Source organism: Nicotiana attenuata, unplaced genomic scaffold (assembly GCF_001879085.1).
Source record: "Nicotiana attenuata strain UT unplaced genomic scaffold, NIATTr2, whole genome shotgun sequence".
Lineage (NCBI taxonomy): Eukaryota > Viridiplantae > Streptophyta > Magnoliopsida > Solanales > Solanaceae > Nicotiana > Nicotiana attenuata.
Genome location: NW_017672136.1, coordinates 126508 through 143231, shown reverse-complemented (window position 1 = coordinate 143231; position 16724 = coordinate 126508). Strand labels below are relative to the sequence as shown.

The window sequence follows — 16724 nt, the reverse complement described above, 5'->3', positions numbered from 1 at the left end:
CCGGTTTATGTACAAAAAAAATGTGTATATAAGTTGTAGATAAATTATAGAATTTGACCGACTTTATATACATTTTGTAAAAAAAAAAAAATAACTTTAGTTACTTTCTGTAAATATAAAAACCTAGACAAAACCGTGTAAATAAGTTTAAAATCTCGTAATAAAAGGATGTAGTTATACCGAGTGGTCACTTTATAGAAACTAGAGGAGTAATTAGGAAAAAATAACAAATTCATTACCAAAAAGATTATAAGTAAAATTAGCCCATTATGGCGGAGACTGCTCGAGTTTAAACAACTTTTAATTTAGTGTGTAACACTTTACATGTACTAAAATAAGGTTGTACTCAAGCTGATCTGTTGCTAGTATTAGAAATCCTACTACTATTTCCATGATTATTCTTGTTGTTATCATTACTTGATCTGCAAACAATTCTGAACTCAATACCATTTGCATTTCCAAAGCAAGAAAACAACCATCCGGCAGAGTTCCGCCGTAAATGTCCTTCGTCTACCACCGCCTGTGCCGCCGTCTCATTCCTCTGTTTCTCCATACGTTATGTTCACCCTTTGGCATATGCTTCCTCTGCTGTTAAATCCTCTAATATCGAGCTTTCCCCATCTTCCATTTTCTTTGGTGGTTCGATCTGAACTTCTAGTGGTGGTTCTGGCCATGTTGGTTGCGGTGGTGGTTGGTACTACTTAAGGTTCGAATTTTCTAAAGTTGCATTTCAGAAGAATTTAAAATTTGATCTTTGAAGTTGAATTGAAAAGATATAACTGCTTAAGATTCGTTTTTTCTTAGGTTGCATTTCAAAGATAAAGAACTTACGATTTGATTTCTGAAATTGCATTAAAGAGATATACTACTTCCGTTCCAATTTATGTGAACCTATTTTCTTTTTGGTCCGTTCAAAAAAGAATGACCTCTTTTTAAATTTGGAAATAATTTAGCTTAAACTTCCAATTCTGCCCTTAATGAGAAGCTTTTATAACCACACAAATACTCTGGACCCCTTTTTGAATTGTTTATGACCACAAATTCAAAAAGTCTTTATTTTTTCTTAAATTCCGTGCCCAGTCAAACATATTCACATAAATTGAAACAGAGGGAGTAATTACTTAAGACTCAAATTTTCTGAAGTTGCACTTGAAAAATTAAAAAATTAACAATTTGATTTCTGAAGTTATATTGAATAGATGAACTACTTTAGGTCCTAGTGGGTAAATTTTGCAAACTTTTATATAATACGAAAGGATAATACATAAACCCCCGGAGTTGTCTTCCTTTACGAGATGCCCATTACATTTTACGGGGGTCCTGTTACCCCTTATATTTGTTCAAACCGTAATTAATATCACCTTTTGAGCTAATGTGGCATATTTCTGGTTTGACTGCTCGTGAAAGCACCAAAAATATCATATTTTTTTCATTTTTCATTTTCATTTTTTTTAATTCTTTTATTCTATCCCTTCTTTTATTTTTCTTATTTCTTTTCTTCTCCTTTATTCCTATTAGCGCCTCACCTCAACTCCCCATAGCCAAACCTTTACCAAATACTTTCAAATGTAATTCATCAATTGATTTTTAATTTTCGAACTCGAGTATTGTGGGTTCAATACCCCCAAAAGAAAAGGATTAATAAAGAAAATCAATTTCCGCCGAGCTTTGGCTAAAAGATCGATTGTTGTTTTGACCTTTATTTTATCTCCATAATTCTCCAAATAATTTTTTTCCATTCCTCTTCCATCTATTTGCCAAAATACCCCTCTTTAGAACTAGAAATAAAATCAGAAAAAAGACAAATGATTTCACCGATTTTTTTTCGACCTGACAAATTAATCAGTGGCTTTAATTTGTGTCTCACATTTCGTTCTCTCTTCCAACGAAAAAGTAGGAGGAATAAAGTGATAAAAACTAACCCGCGCATACCCATATCAAAGGGAGAAGGAGCTCAATTCCTCAATCTATAACCCATTTCATACTCTTTTTTCTCCCTAATTCCGTTCAATTTCAAAGACATCTATCTACAATGGAGAAAAGAAGAATAGAGAAAATTGCGTGGGAAAGTGAGATGGGACATCGAGAAGAAAGAGAAAATGGAAAAAAGAATAAGAAAGAGGAAAAGTAGAAAGTAAAAGAAAGAAAAGGAAACCAATAAGAAAAGCTAAAATAAAATAAAATAAATAGTAATAAAAAAGAAATTACATAGTTCTGCAAAGTGTAAAGGGGAGACAATTCTAGGGGGGTAATTATGTATTGTTCCTAATACGAATATAACTTCGAATGGCGGCCCAAAAGCCCCCTCCAATTAGGGCGAAGTGTAGCAATAACTATTTATAAGTCCGCTTTTTAAAATATATTCACAATTTATAATGTATTTAAAAATTAGCCAATTCACCCAAACTTCAGGACTAAGTATCTTGAATTTAAAAATTCACGACTTAGTGTCATGAATTTTTGAGCTACTAATTTGAAATTCAGGACTAAGTGTCCTGAATTACTAAACTACTAATTTAAAATTCAGGACATAAGATTCGAACTTCAAAATACAATTTTCGAACTTTATGATACAATGTCCTGAAGTTTTAATTTTGAGGTTTAAACTCTAGGGCGTCGTTTTCAGAAATTGTTGATATATTTTAAATAGAATATTTAAAAATGGCTACCTGGTGTCGTTTCCACCCCCAATTACCCAATTGGCCGTGTCAATCGGGTATCATCCAAAATTAGCCCGAATCTTAATTACCCGATTCAACAGTCCATTGAGCAATTGAGCACAAAACTCGGAAGGATGCAAGAAACGTAGACAATGAGGAACAAACAGAGCAGCCACCATGCTCTCTCATTCATGGATAAAACCTCTCTGTAACAGAGGTAATTTATTGTTTGCTTTATCACTTGGCCGCCGTGCAACTATGTTTCATTCTTGTTCTGCTTTACATTTTTCATTTCAAGAAAAGCCGTCGATTTCTAGAAAGCGTAAAGTTGCTGTTTTTAGGGAGTTGAGACATGTAAATAATTTAAACGATGCTGTTTGCGTTTTTCATCAAATGGTCCGAACACAACCTATTCCTTCGGTTATAGAGTTTGCAAAATTGTTTAGGGTGATGATTAATATGAAACATTACTCTGCCGTTGTTTCATATTTTACAGAGATGAGGAAACTGGGGATATCCTTTGATGATTATATCTTGACTATTGTGATTAATTGTTTTTGCTTGTTGGATCGTGCTGAACATGGGTTTTCAGTTCTGGGTATTTTCTTCAAGAGTGGTGTTCAGTGTAACGTGGTTACTTTCAGCACTCTTACGAGGGGGCTTTTTGAACAAAATAAGATTCAAGATGCCATGTGGTTGTTTCAAAAGCTGGTCACTGAGAAAATTTGTGAGCTTGATGAAGTTATGTATGGTACCGTCATGAATGGTCTTTGTAAAAAAGGACATACTCAAACAGCTCTTAGTTTGCTGAGGATAATGGAACAAGGGGATCCCAAACCTAACACTGTTGTGTATAGCATTGTCGTAGATGCGCTTTGCAAAGACAAGATGGTAGGTGCTGCTTTCAACCTTTTCAATGAAATGAAACGGAAAGGCATTACTCCCAACGTACTTACATATAGTTCATTGGTTGATGGTTTGTGTAAGTTGGATCAGTGGGAAAAGGTTAGGCTTCTTTTGGATGAGATGATGTTTCTTCATATTTTTCCAAACGTGCACACATTTAGCATGTTGGTAGATGCATTCTGCAAGAAAGGGATGGTTGAAGATGCTGTACAAGTGTTACAGCTAATGATCCAAAGAGGTCAGAGGCCAGATGCAATTACCTACAATGCGATAATGGAAGGGTATTGTTTGCGTGCTGAAATAGATGTAGCAAGGAGAGTTTTTGACTCTATGGTTGCTTCTGACATCAAGCCTGACATCTTTAGTTACAACATATTAATCAATGGATATTGCAAGCAAAAGAAATTAGACGAGGCTATGCATTTATATTGTGAAATCTCGCAAAAGGGGTTAAAATCTGATATTGTTACATATTGTACTATCTTGCAAGGTCTATTTGAAGTTGGTAGAGTTGAGTGTGCAGAAAGTTTCTTTTCTGAGATGCAAAATGCAGGCCATAGTCCCGACATTTACACTTGTGGTGTAATGCTTCATGGTTATTTAAAGAATGGACATGTTGAAAAAGCGATGTCCCTCTTTCATAGGTGGGATAAACAAAAAGAAGATACTAATATTTTGATCTATAATACAGGCAACGGTGGATTTTTTAAAATTCAGAAGCTTGATAAAGCTCGTTCAATTTTTGATAAGCTTTATTCCATAGGGTTGCACCCTGATGCTATAACATACAATGTAACAGTAAATGGACTTTGTATTGAAAGTTTAGTAGATGAAGCCAAAGAGTTGCTAAGAAAAATGGAGGACAATGGTTCTTTCCCTGAGAATGCCACTTCCAATCTTATTGTGCATGGACTTCTCAAGAGTAATACAGCTAATGAAGCGATTGCTCTTTTGAAGGAAATTGTTGGAAGGGGTTTCCCAGCTGGTAAAGCCACAATGTCACTGCTAATAGAACTACTTTTGTTAATAGGGGAAGGTCCTTTTTTGGTTAATATGATACCAGAGTTTCATCCAAGAAATGAGAAATGAACTTCTTTTTTCCTCTCGTTATTGAACTATTGGAAATCTTGGCTGCCATTGGGAAAACCAAATGATGATAGTACTCGAAGATTACTTAGCTGTCAAAGATGGAGGTACGTGACTTCTTAAAATTCATACATTGGAGGTCTCTCTTTATCTGTAAAGTATATCTTTCTGCATGAATGTTTTTTTAACATAAGAACAGATCCCGCATATAGCGGGAGCTCAATGCACCAGGCTGCCCTTTTAGGATACATCCGGTCACTCATATTCAATAGTATGTAGGTATTTTATACATCTTCATTTCATTGTGATGTCGAATTTATTCAGATTTCATGATTTAACTGAATATTTATTGTTAAATTGGTTGTGGCTGGATGCTTACTTGATGGTCTTTTCCTTCGCGAAAAGGTGACATAGGTATATGCCAGGGGGTTCTTTGATTTTGGAGATGTCACCTTTAAAACTTTGATACCCCCGCCACTTTTGGAATTAATATGCTGTCTTTTGAAGTGATATAGTAGTTTGACTAATGATCATCTGTAAGTGTCTGACTTCTTGTCAGGCCGGTCACCGGTGATCTTTCCACATTTAGAAAGCACTCACCATTACTGGATTTGAAACTGTAGTTGGTGGCACAGAGTGGCTTTCTTTTTATCTTTTCCTAGCCATTCAAATCACATTTGCTGGGTCTAGTTCTTTTGACATACTTAGCGTCATATTTGAAGCACAAGATAGCATAAGGAGCATGATCTAACACATGGAAATCATGTCCGAAACTAATAGGCAGACCAATCATTTTTTATGAAGGCGATGTTTGGGCCAGCTTGTGCACACCTTGAGTAATTCCAGTAGGTACCTCCCACCAACATAGTTACCGAGTAACTCCGCCCACCAATGCTTGGGCAGATAGGAAGAAGTCACCTAGTGTTTGTTGCCTCTACTGAAATTTGAACCTGAGACCTCATGACTCTCCTCCCACTTCATTGACCACTGGGCCACACTCTTTGTTGCTAAACCAATCATTTAGTTAAACAAGGGATATGGAACTATCACCTTTATCACCATTAATCCTAAGTTATAAGGGGACACAAGGCATCAATAGTTCTCTTATGAACGAGTCTTTCTATTCTGGCCACTGTGAACATATTTTCTTAATGCATTAGAGTGGGCCTCTCTAACAGATGAAAAATGGCTCAAAAAGCACGTCAAGTTTTTCATATCTGTATGCAACATATGTCATCTTTATGGCAAGAGCTTGTCGAAAAAGCAATCATATGAAACATCATTGAGTGGAGTAGTTCTAGAATACCTTTTTTTTTTGGAACTTGCATCTGTTCTTCATACATAATACCAGAGTTTATCCAGGGAATGTATTGATTCACAAACTCACCTACAGCCTCCATAGCTGGGACGTGTGTTATCCGAGCTTTTCTAATGATGACATTTTATGAGTGGACAAGGAACCATAACAAGAAAATTCAGTGATAAAATGGAATTCAGTGATAAATTTGTTGCCTTTGACACTTCTCGATAACACTAGCTACCAGAACCAAGATTCACGCTTTTCTTTTCTATACGAGAGACTCACCCAGTGGAAATGGTTACACAAGTTTAATAACATGTCATGTGAGTATAGTATTTATCATAGAATTATACTATTATATGCATAAACCGTTTGTTAGACATTCAAAAATAATAGGAAGAGACATATGCCTATTTTTACTAGGTAAAGTTGAATGCCTTCAAATTACCCAACAAATAAAATATACCTGCACACGTACTGCGGATATCCCTCTATACTAAAAACTGAAATCAATTCATTTCAATGCCTCCTCTAGCAAAGGAACACACACTGAAAAAGCAGCCATAGGTACAACAGATGAGGGAAATTATGGCGCTTAGTCTGCATATACGGGTTGCAACTTTAAAGTAATATCATGTTGATAAAAGTGAATCAGTTGAGGTTGTGGAAGAAGTTATGTTCGGTTAATCGGGGTGAATCAATCTTTCCTAGGTTGAAGGAGGTGTTATAAAGGAGCCAAAGAATTTAGTGCTTGTATGTCATGGAAAATATTGAATGAATTTAGTGATTTTTTCAAATGACAAATTTATGACCACTTACTCTTCTTGTTTTCTTCATCAACAAAATGAAATAGCTCTTCATTAAGGTTTATTCTGCTATACAGCATCTTAAGTATCCTTTGAAATTTGAATCAAACTGTATGGCCGTAATTCATTGCCTTGTACTGTTGTACATATTCCTCTTAAAATTGCACTTTTCCTGTTTATCTTTGGCAGCTAATTTAGGTTTTTTATTGAGATCTTTTTGTTTTGTTGTGCGGAAAAATACAATACTTACCTGCTCGGTACCTGTCAATGAAATAAAAGTTTTTCTTGCCTTATCAAAAAAAGAAAAAGAAAAATACAATAGTTAACGTGTTCTTCCTAAAATGGCAGTGACTATAGCAGGTCAATAGACACAGAGACAGACAGAAATGTTTCATTTCCTTTACTCATTAGACTGTCTATTTATTCATTCTATAAGTGGTAGATAGTATAAGTTCTTATCTCTTGTGAGTATTGAAAAAAGTCATGACATGCTTTATTAGGAGCTGGATTCCTCTCGGATATTCATGCATTTCTTGCATTTTACTGTTGAGCATAATAAGCGTATAAGGAAGACATCTTTATAACTGACATCATAGCACAGCCAAATCTAGCCCATTTCTCCTCCAGGAAGATTCTTGAAGAAATTATGTTGTTGATGGATAGAATTGTCAAGGTCATAACACCTTCATTGACATTTTGAATCACATCCTAAAATTGTTAGTTCGAGTTACTTCAAAAACATGGTATTAACATCATGGATAAGATTATGGTTTATCATTTAAGGGCATGCTGTTTCCTTTTTCGCTTAAGATTCTTGCTTTTCTGCTTTTATTTATATTTGAGAATAGGCATGCAGGATTACTGCATGAAGAATTTGTGATTTCACCTTGTGTTTGTCACCCGTCCGAAGTAAACCTGTCTTCCACCTTATGTCTGTCATCCATCAGAAGAAAAAACTCCATGAGCTATTTCACCTTATTCCTGAAATATGTAAGGGAACTCTTTAGTTATCTGTTCCTTCCATCCCTTTTTTTTTTCTTTCTTTCTTTCTTTTGATAATCGAGGAATCCCCGAAAACCTATGCCCACAATTTGAAATTTGGTGTATAAGGGGTCCATCTATTTATTCTTCTCCACTTAAATACCAGGCTTTTATATGCGGCAGGGTCCGAATCAGTGTGATGTGCACCTAACCCACACCTCATATGCTGTGCTCTGACCCCTAGACGAAAGCCCTGAGGGCTTCCTTCCATCCTTTTCTTTTTGGCAACAATAAGGGGGTATTGGGCAGTAAAAGTCGTATAAAAGAGAGAAATAAACTTCCAAGTGAAATAGAAATACCTTGAATAATGTGAGTTACATGGATGGCTGTTCTCTTATTTCCTTGTTGAAATAAGTCTCGAGATTACCTCCTATCTGCTTTTATTTGGATCACAGAGATTCCCTCTTAATGAAAAGCATTTACTGGTCTCTAGTTTATAATGGATAAACTTTTGTTATCTATATCTATCTATCTATACTATATTAAAAGTGGGAAGGCCTTAAGTTAAAAGTAAATTGCCAAAATATCCCTTTTAATTATTAACCTATTTAAATTAAGTACCCTAATTAAAAAAAACGCTTATGGAAGGGTATTTAAACGAAAAGACGCTTACTTATTGTTACGAAGAGGTATGCTCCTTCACAAAGTTCCACATTCTGTAGTTATACCTCCAAAGGGAATTCTCTCATTCACTTATTCACTTATTTTGTTCTTCTATTATCGCTTATTACTACTTTTATACTGTCAACATTTGTTCTAAATTTTGATTAGGAAGCCTCTAAATATGTTTGCAGGGACCGGAATATAGTTGAACATTGAGACGTCATGTTATGGGCTCAAGATGGAAGGCTTGAAGAGTGCACGATCATGTGAGATTTAATTTAAATTTCATCATTGTGTTCACCAGCCCACCATAGAACCGGTTTCTTGGCATGCTTTCAGGGTAATATCTGTTGGTAAGACACTACCAAGAGATTCAGTAACATGAAAGGAAGTGAAAGAGATGAGTTCCATATCGTGGCATAAATTCATCCTAACATTATATGTACCAGCCAACGAGAGGTGCGTTTTTTATTTTTCAAAATTATGTTATACTTCATGCTGTTTAATACGATGTGGTTTATCCTGTATTAAAAACTGTAATTTCGTAATATATGTAATTTGATGATGATAGTTAGATAGAGACAACCTTTTGTCAACGGACTTACTTGGCCCACTGACAGAAAGTAAACTTCAATCTGTTTTTGGCTTCTGATGTTGAGGACTCTATGATGGAATACATGGTGAGGATGCAGAGACTGCGGAAGAAACGGATAATGAGACGAGGGTAAGGTCTTGGTATTTTCAGTAATTAAGCTTTGCTATCATTCTTTTGATTTCTTTGTTCTGTAATTCTTTGTTGTAATGAGACCAGTGCGATTTGCTTGAGTTTCGTGAAAGATTTGACTGCTTAGTAGAGGAAGAAATAAATTGTTTTTTTCTTTACATGAAAGTAGAAGGAAAGTAACAAATTTTATGTCTGGTACTCTGTGCTAATTATGAAAAAATAATACCCATTAATTTATGAAAAAGATAACAGTAGACTTTAGAGTCTCACTTGGATTTCATTTGGAATTGGAGATGAGAACTGAGAAATACCATGGAGATAACACTGGTACATTGAAGATGAAAGATAAAAATTTGAAGGGGTACCGGGGGAAGAAACTCTAAGATGTCTTCTTCAGAGTTTATAATTTGTAAAAGATTCCTGTGTTTGACCTCTTCATTTTTGCATTTGACAATGCCACTATTTGTGTCATTAGCCATGATGTAATATTTATTTCCATTGTCTCTTTTCATCTTCTTGAGTGGAGGGTCTATCGGAAACAGCCTCCCTACTCCTCCGGTTTAGGATTAAGGTTTGCGTACACATTACCCTCCCCAGACCCACTTGTGGGATTCCACTGAGTTGTTGTTGTAGCCATATAGTTTTTATTCGCTTTTCGAGCATCCTAGTGAATATTTTAAAATCACTGGTATGGACGTAAGATTGTTAGTTGGAACTAGGAGTGGCAAACGGGCGGGTCGGGTCGGATATGGTTCGGGTCGAAAACGGATAATGAAAAAACGGATAAATTATTCGACCCGACCTATATTTAATACGGATAAAAAACGGGTTAACCGGCGGATAATATGGGTGATTATCCGTGACTTCTTGCATATGATCACTTTTGGTAGAATTCTTAGTCTCCCTAACTTGAGGAACCCCCTATTTGAGGCTTCACAAATAAAAAAATTAGAACCATTGGTTATTCGTTGGTTACCCATTGATTATCCATTTTCTAAATGGATAATATGGTTATTATCCATATTTGACCCATTAAAAAGTTCATTATCCAACCCATTTTCTAGTGGATAATATGGGTGGTTAACTGTTTTTCTTTTTTTCATTTTGCCACCCCTAGTTGGAACCTTAATTTCTGAAGTCAATGTGATACAATATTCAGCCATATTTATATGGCATGACTTGGTTCAGGCTTCTTCAGTTCATCCATTAAAGGTTGATAGTTTTTCTAAGTGGAAGAGATACATATGTTACACTTAGGGATCTCACAGCCAGAATTACTTCTATGAGGTTAGAGTTACTTCTTTTTCTTTTTCTATGGTCCAAGTGAGATGTAAAAGTTAGCGCAGCAAAATTAAGTCGCAGAGAAGACGAATACGTTGAATACCTCTATGCGCTCCAAGATAGGAAATATTCTTAGGAAGCTATAGGTTAAACATTGGAGAATGTCAAGCATGTGATGAGTGAAAATTAACTATTAAATCGTTTTCCTTTGTGGGCGTTTGGACATAAGAATTGTAAAATTCCCAAAAAAAAAGTAAAAAAAAAAATTTCAAGTGAAAATGGTATTTGAAAATTAGAGTTGTATTTGGACATAAATATAATTTTGGGTTATTTTTTAAGTTTTGTGAGTAATCTGAGTGAAAATTTTGAAAAATAGCTTTTTGGAGTTTTTAAAATTTTCGAAAAATCCAAAATGCATCTTCAAGTGAAAATTGAAAATTTTATGATCAGGTAGGTTCTTTTCATTATAAGCTAATGTGCTTGTCCACCGAGACTTTTAGATTCGGATTTGGGAGGCTACAGTTGTCCTTCTTTTATCTTTTTCGAACAGAGGGTCTACCAGAAATAGCCTCTTTGCATTCTTGAACGTATGGGTAAGGTCTGTGTATATTCTACCCTTTCCAGACCTCACTGGTGGGATTATACTGGGTTGTTGTTGTTGTTGTATTTGGGAGGCTACAATTGCTCACATTCACATTTAAATTTTTTGTTGAAATATTCCAAAACAAGGAAATAGTGATCAAGCTAAATATTTGATATATCAGAAGAATTGTTATAGTTCGAACACTACTTTGTTGCGTTGAGCTTCACATTGATCAGAGATTTTTTATTTTATTTTTAATTTTGTTCTTCATGTATAATTATTTACTCAAAATGTCTGTTTTAGTTTTATCGATTTTATTTTACTAACTGTTTACTCCATGATCGAGCATACACGTGCAACGAGAAGTTAGTACTATATTAAAAGTGAGAACTGTTTGACCAAAAAATTTCAAGCTTTTTTATTAAATCAATTAAATAAGAAGATATGGGGTAAATCCTAGTCAGAGAAAATTTATTCTAGATCTGAGATGGAAAACAAGGATAAACAAGCATAGTTGAACGTAAAAGTTGATTATAGTCGCGATTTGATTCCATAATGTAGGAAAAGGAAGATGGCTTCAATAATATTAAATGATAGCGACGAATACATAAAGGAGAAGAATCACCATTCTTGAACTAGACAGACCTCCACACATTTGATAAAGTTAATCTACAGATAGATGCCAAGATCCTGAGATTTATCCCCCTTTTTCCGAAGAGCTTGGGAGGATGGAGCATCTTCTCCTTCATAGGGATGAAATTTACCCCCCCCCCCCCTCTCCCCCACATTACTCTCTCTCATGATATTTATACCAAATACTTTTCTTACCCAGCGGTCTTTGACCGGAGTACCTAAGTTCTTGGAATATCCCGTAGAATATTCCTCTGAAATGTCTAAGTGTTGAGCTATCCGTTCGGGTCGAACTGAGTGTTTGACCTCGACCGTAGCTGAATCATTCGCCGATGTGTTGCTTCTTGTACGTGACTTCGGCTTGGTTGACTCCTGGTCGTTCTTCCCTAAGTGAAATTCTTTTGATCAGATTTCGACCTATACAAGAACCTCAAACTTAAAAGTTAAATTACTAAAATGCCCTTCATAATTACATAATTAAATACCCTATTTTCATTTAATAAAACCATAAAATACACCTAAAATTTCTAACGTTGCCTTAGAGTATTTGATGAAACAGTAGCAGCTTTTACACCCTTCTTAATTACTTAAGAACCCAATTAAAAAAACAAAGTAAGAAGAATGCCTATAATTTCTAACGTTGCTCTGGTTGAGAGAAGTTACTGAAACGATGGCAGCTTGTGGTATTGAGATATCATCTCCGCAAGGGAACCCAGTGAACTGAAACCTGCATTAATTAATTTACACACGAATAAAGCTTCCTTCTTTATGTTTACATTTACATCAGATAAGTTCATCTACATTCATCTGAAAGAACAATGAAAGATATGACCAATGCTCCCAAACCAGGTGATTAACCAATCGTCTTGCCTGAACAAGAAATAGGATTGTATAACAACAACAACAACAACAACAACAACCCAGTGAAATCCCACAAGTGCGATCTGGGGAGGGTAGAGAGACTGTTTCCGATAGACCCTCGGCCAAAGAATCGGATAGGATTGTATCTGATATATTATTTTGTTCGTGTTATCTTATCACAAGATTCATGGATCGGATAGAATTATTTTGAACCTATACTGAGAAAGGATTCAACATTGTTGGTGAAGAGTCGATTCGAAAAATTTCAAGGACACGCCAAACAAGAGTAACTAATGCTACTTTGCAGGGTCTCCTCATGCCGTAGCGAAGTTCATTGCAATGTTATTCTTCTGTACTTATATATTTAATTTATTATATTTTTTTCCTATGTAAATGAATTAAATTTCAAAGTTCTTACTGGAATTAAAGTTTTGTTGTTACATGCTGAGGTTTTTGTGAAGAAAATTTCTTTACCTTTGCCTGCTTTTACTAATGTGATGTTTCAACCGCAATTACATTATACATATGCTTTTGTTTTTATCGAATGTCCCCGAAAGAACAATTATATATGCTTTTCTAACTTTTAAGTTTTCCTCCTATCTATTCATGCCACATGCTATATGCAGATTTAACCATTTTCATCTGCTATTATCTCAAATTACTTCGGTGGGAATACGATGCATATTTCAAGACTGCATTACTTCATAATCCAAGTTCTACTGATATAATGTTGTAAGAAGAAATACGAAAAAATGAAGCCATGAGTGGTTCATAGTGCTACATCAACCCCATCTCTTTCTCCGTGGACTTGGCCTTATGTAACTTTAGCATCCCTAAGTCTATTTTGTGTGTTATGGTCCATTGCAAGGTATGTGGCTTGAGCCCCACATTGGTATTGCAATGTGGGATTTATATAGTCTTAGGCTCTCCCACCTTAATAGCTAGCTTCTGGGGTCTGGTTCTCCTTGGGTTATATCAATGGTATTAGATTCTCCATGGGTTGTATCAATGGTATTGGAGCCACTCACCGCCCTCCGTACCCACTGTGCCATAGATGGTGACACCGGTATTGCAATGTTCGCCCGGGGCTATAAAAGTCCAGCGCACAGCCGTCGGGATGACAAATGTGGAGTGTGGTGGTTTGTTATGGCCTATTACAAAGTATGGGACTTGAGTCCCAAATCAGTATTGCAATGTGTTGATGTGGGATTTTTATAGCTTGGGGCTCTCCCACCTAAATAGCTAGCTCTTGGGGTGTGGTTCTTGTATCATTGTGTCACTGAATGGTGGTAACAAAGAACACAAATTGCAGAGACAAAATTTAGTTGCGGTAGGTACTTATGACAACTACATCAGTTGTCCACTACCAGAAGGAAGTTTCTATCAAAGATTGACTACAACGACAATGAAAGAAAATAAATCTAACATAGAAGTTAATGGCACGAAGTAAGCCCCAGTAACTGTGAATTGGTCTTAACTACTTCCTATTTTAATAACACACAGATATGTGAATGAGGCTTCTCTACTCCCTCACGTAAGGGTAAGGTTTGCATACACACTACCCTCCCCAGAACTCACTAATGTGAATGAGAAGCTCATCTTAAGCAAACCAATAATTCTATTTAGCTTTATCCCAGGCAAGTATTCTTGGTCACGAACTTAAACACTTAGTCCCAAGTGGGACATTTCATCAAAGAGTATCCTCTTCACAAGCAGGACCACTACAAACACAACGCTCACAATGCCGTCAAAGGGAACCCGGACCCTGATAGGAGGTTCAAAAGAAGAGATGCCACTGAAAATTAAAGATGTAATATATTCAAACTTAGTTTGTTATCATTGTTTGATATGTTTTTTTTCTTCCTTTTCAATAAACTAGTCAACATAATGTACATATTCGATCTTTCATTACACCCGAATTTAAAGAAAAAGTACGAGTAATAAGGGTCAAACTTTTCATACTAAACTTATACGCATCTCAAGTTCGATCGATAATCCTTAAAACCAAAGTGATTATCTTCTTATATATCGTTGTCACTCAAATTACTTGTTTACATAATAATAAATATTTTCATGTGATTTGAGTATATCTTGCCCCATTATTTCAATAAAAAATTTCATACCTAATAAATATGGGGATTTTGAGTTGATTACTTTTTATTATAGCCACTACAGTAGAATTATAATGTGTTTCGTATTTTTTATTGGTTGTTCTGGTTATACTTAATGCTATACTTCTTTGGTTTGAGATAAATTTATTTTTTATTTTTTATTTCATATAGTGAGGAGGAATAAGATATTATTTATCTGAATCAAAAACCTATTAATATTGGGGAGACTACACTATATGCCTACAAAAGACAAATTATTTACCTGTTTTTGCCCATCTTTAAACGATTTATTATTTTTACCTATAGGCTCTAAATTTATTACGCACCTCCTCTTTCCCCATGTTGTCCCCTTGATTAATAGTAAACTGTCACGACCCCAATCCCGGTCGTGATGGCGCCCAACACTAATGCTAGGCAAGCCCGACCAATCTAAATACTCTCAACCCAGATACGCAATCCGCTAACAAATAATACGATTAAAATAGAAAATATCAAGGTTCCAATCCGAAACTAATAAAATAGTATGGAAAAATAATAACGAATATCCCAACATTCCCCAATAGATCTGGAGTCACGAGTCTAGAGCCTCTAAATGTAACAGAGTAATATATTCATAGTAATAAAGAAAGTCTAGGATAGGAAAAGACAAATGCAATAAAGGGGAGAAGTCGGGTCCTGCGGACGTCAGGCAGCTACCTCAACAACTCCTAAACTGAAATTCAAGAAGACAGCAAACAGCTCCACTAAGTCTCCGGAGCACCTGAATCTGCACACATGGTGCAGGGAGTAAAGTGAGTACTTCCAACTCAGTGAGTAATAAATATATATAATGGCTGAAAGTAAGAAATCCCGAAATATTACAATATAAAGCTATAATCAGTAATTCGGTACGTTAAACGATAAAAACAACAGCAAGCAATGACAATTAAGGCCAACAGACATAAAATGCATGGATGCAATGCAATGCACATGACCGCTGCGGCGCACAGCCCGATCCATTTGGGTACCCGCGCTCACTGTGGGGGTTCAGACTCCGGAGGGGCTCCTACAGCCCAAGCGCAATATCATCGTAACATTCGCTACGGCGTGCAGCCCGATTCACACGCAGTCCAGATATACATATATATATATATATATATATATATATGCATGCAAGTCACTCGGGCACAGTCAAAGTGTTCATCTTTTAGTTTCAATTATTAGGAGTTATAGAGCTATGTGTTTAAGTCTTCATTTATTTACTAAACATTTCAAACAGTGTCTAACTCAGGACTGATATTATGAAATATTCTAAGTATCATGGAAACAGTGATAAGGATCCCTGAAGGATGCAAATGATAGGCACAAAGCCCCAACATATTCATAAAATCCAAGTAGGATGATTACCAAACAATTTCTAGTCAAGAACACAGTACGAACATCAATCGGAACGGACTGGGTCACAATCCCCAGTCACAATCGACCCGGCACTCGTTAGAGTGCGTGTCTCGCCTCAATATAGCGTCATAATGTGATATACCGGGGTTTCAAACCCTCAGGTCATCATCAAGATCTATTACTCACCTCAAACCGGCCACAAGTCTAGCTCGCTATGCCTTTGCCTTTCGAATCAACCTCTTCGCACGCCGAATCTGATTAAAACCACAACGAATACGTTACAATAGGCTAAAGAAACATAACCCAGTCGAAAAGACTCGAAAAACACTAAAATTCACGAAGTTGGCAAAACCCGAGCCCCGGGCCCACTTCTCGAAAAATTACGAAATTTACATCACTGGATTCCTCGTCTCGCCACGAGTCCGTACATATAAGATTTACCAAAATCGGAGCTCGTTTGACCCTCCAAATTCTATTTTTACATCACAGCTTTCCAAGCCCTAGCTTGATCCGTTTTTGATGAAATTCTATTGATTTCTATGATAAATGTACCATAAACTCGAGTAATTAGGCCAAGAGACTTACCTCCAATTGATTCTCAGTCAAAACCCTCGAAAATCCTCGCCCAAAGCTCTCCAAGTCGCTTAAAAATGGTGAAAACTACCCCTTGCTCGCGGATGAAATTTAACATTTAAAACCCTTCTGTTACCAACGAATTTCGCTTCTGCGGTTCTGCGGCCGAAAATCCGCTTAAG

At 36.0% G+C, this 16724-nt stretch overlaps 1 protein-coding gene across 6 annotated transcripts; it reads left to right on the top strand.

Annotated features, from left to right (window-relative positions):
* The first annotated feature begins 1519 nt into the window (after positions 1 to 1519).
* LOC109212003 (putative pentatricopeptide repeat-containing protein At1g12700, mitochondrial) lies at positions 1520 to 12929 on the top strand. 6 transcript variants are annotated; one of them, XM_019375611.1, is made up of 5 exons: positions 1520 to 4759; positions 8594 to 8668; positions 8742 to 8861; positions 8974 to 9126; positions 12470 to 12929. In XM_019375611.1, exon 1 carries the CDS (start codon positions 2838 to 2840, stop codon positions 4653 to 4655), a length of 1818 nt encoding a protein of 605 aa, XP_019231156.1. In that variant the 5' UTR covers positions 1520 to 2837; the 3' UTR covers positions 4656 to 4759; positions 8594 to 8668; positions 8742 to 8861; positions 8974 to 9126; positions 12470 to 12929. The 6 variants fall into 6 exon arrangements, with proteins under 6 accessions (XP_019231156.1, XP_019231157.1, XP_019231155.1 ...); XM_019375613.1 differs by having other exon boundaries at positions 1521 to 2877; positions 3157 to 4759; positions 8594 to 8861; XM_019375612.1 differs by having other exon boundaries at positions 8594 to 8861; positions 9023 to 9126.
* The last annotated feature ends 3795 nt before the right edge of the window (positions 12930 to 16724 follow it).

What these genes read in the sequence shown, in the direction of transcription:
- LOC109212003 (XM_019375611.1), top strand. Translation starts at nt 2,838, where the DNA reads ATGCTCTCTCATTCATGGATAAAACCTCTCTGTAACAGAGGTAATTTA.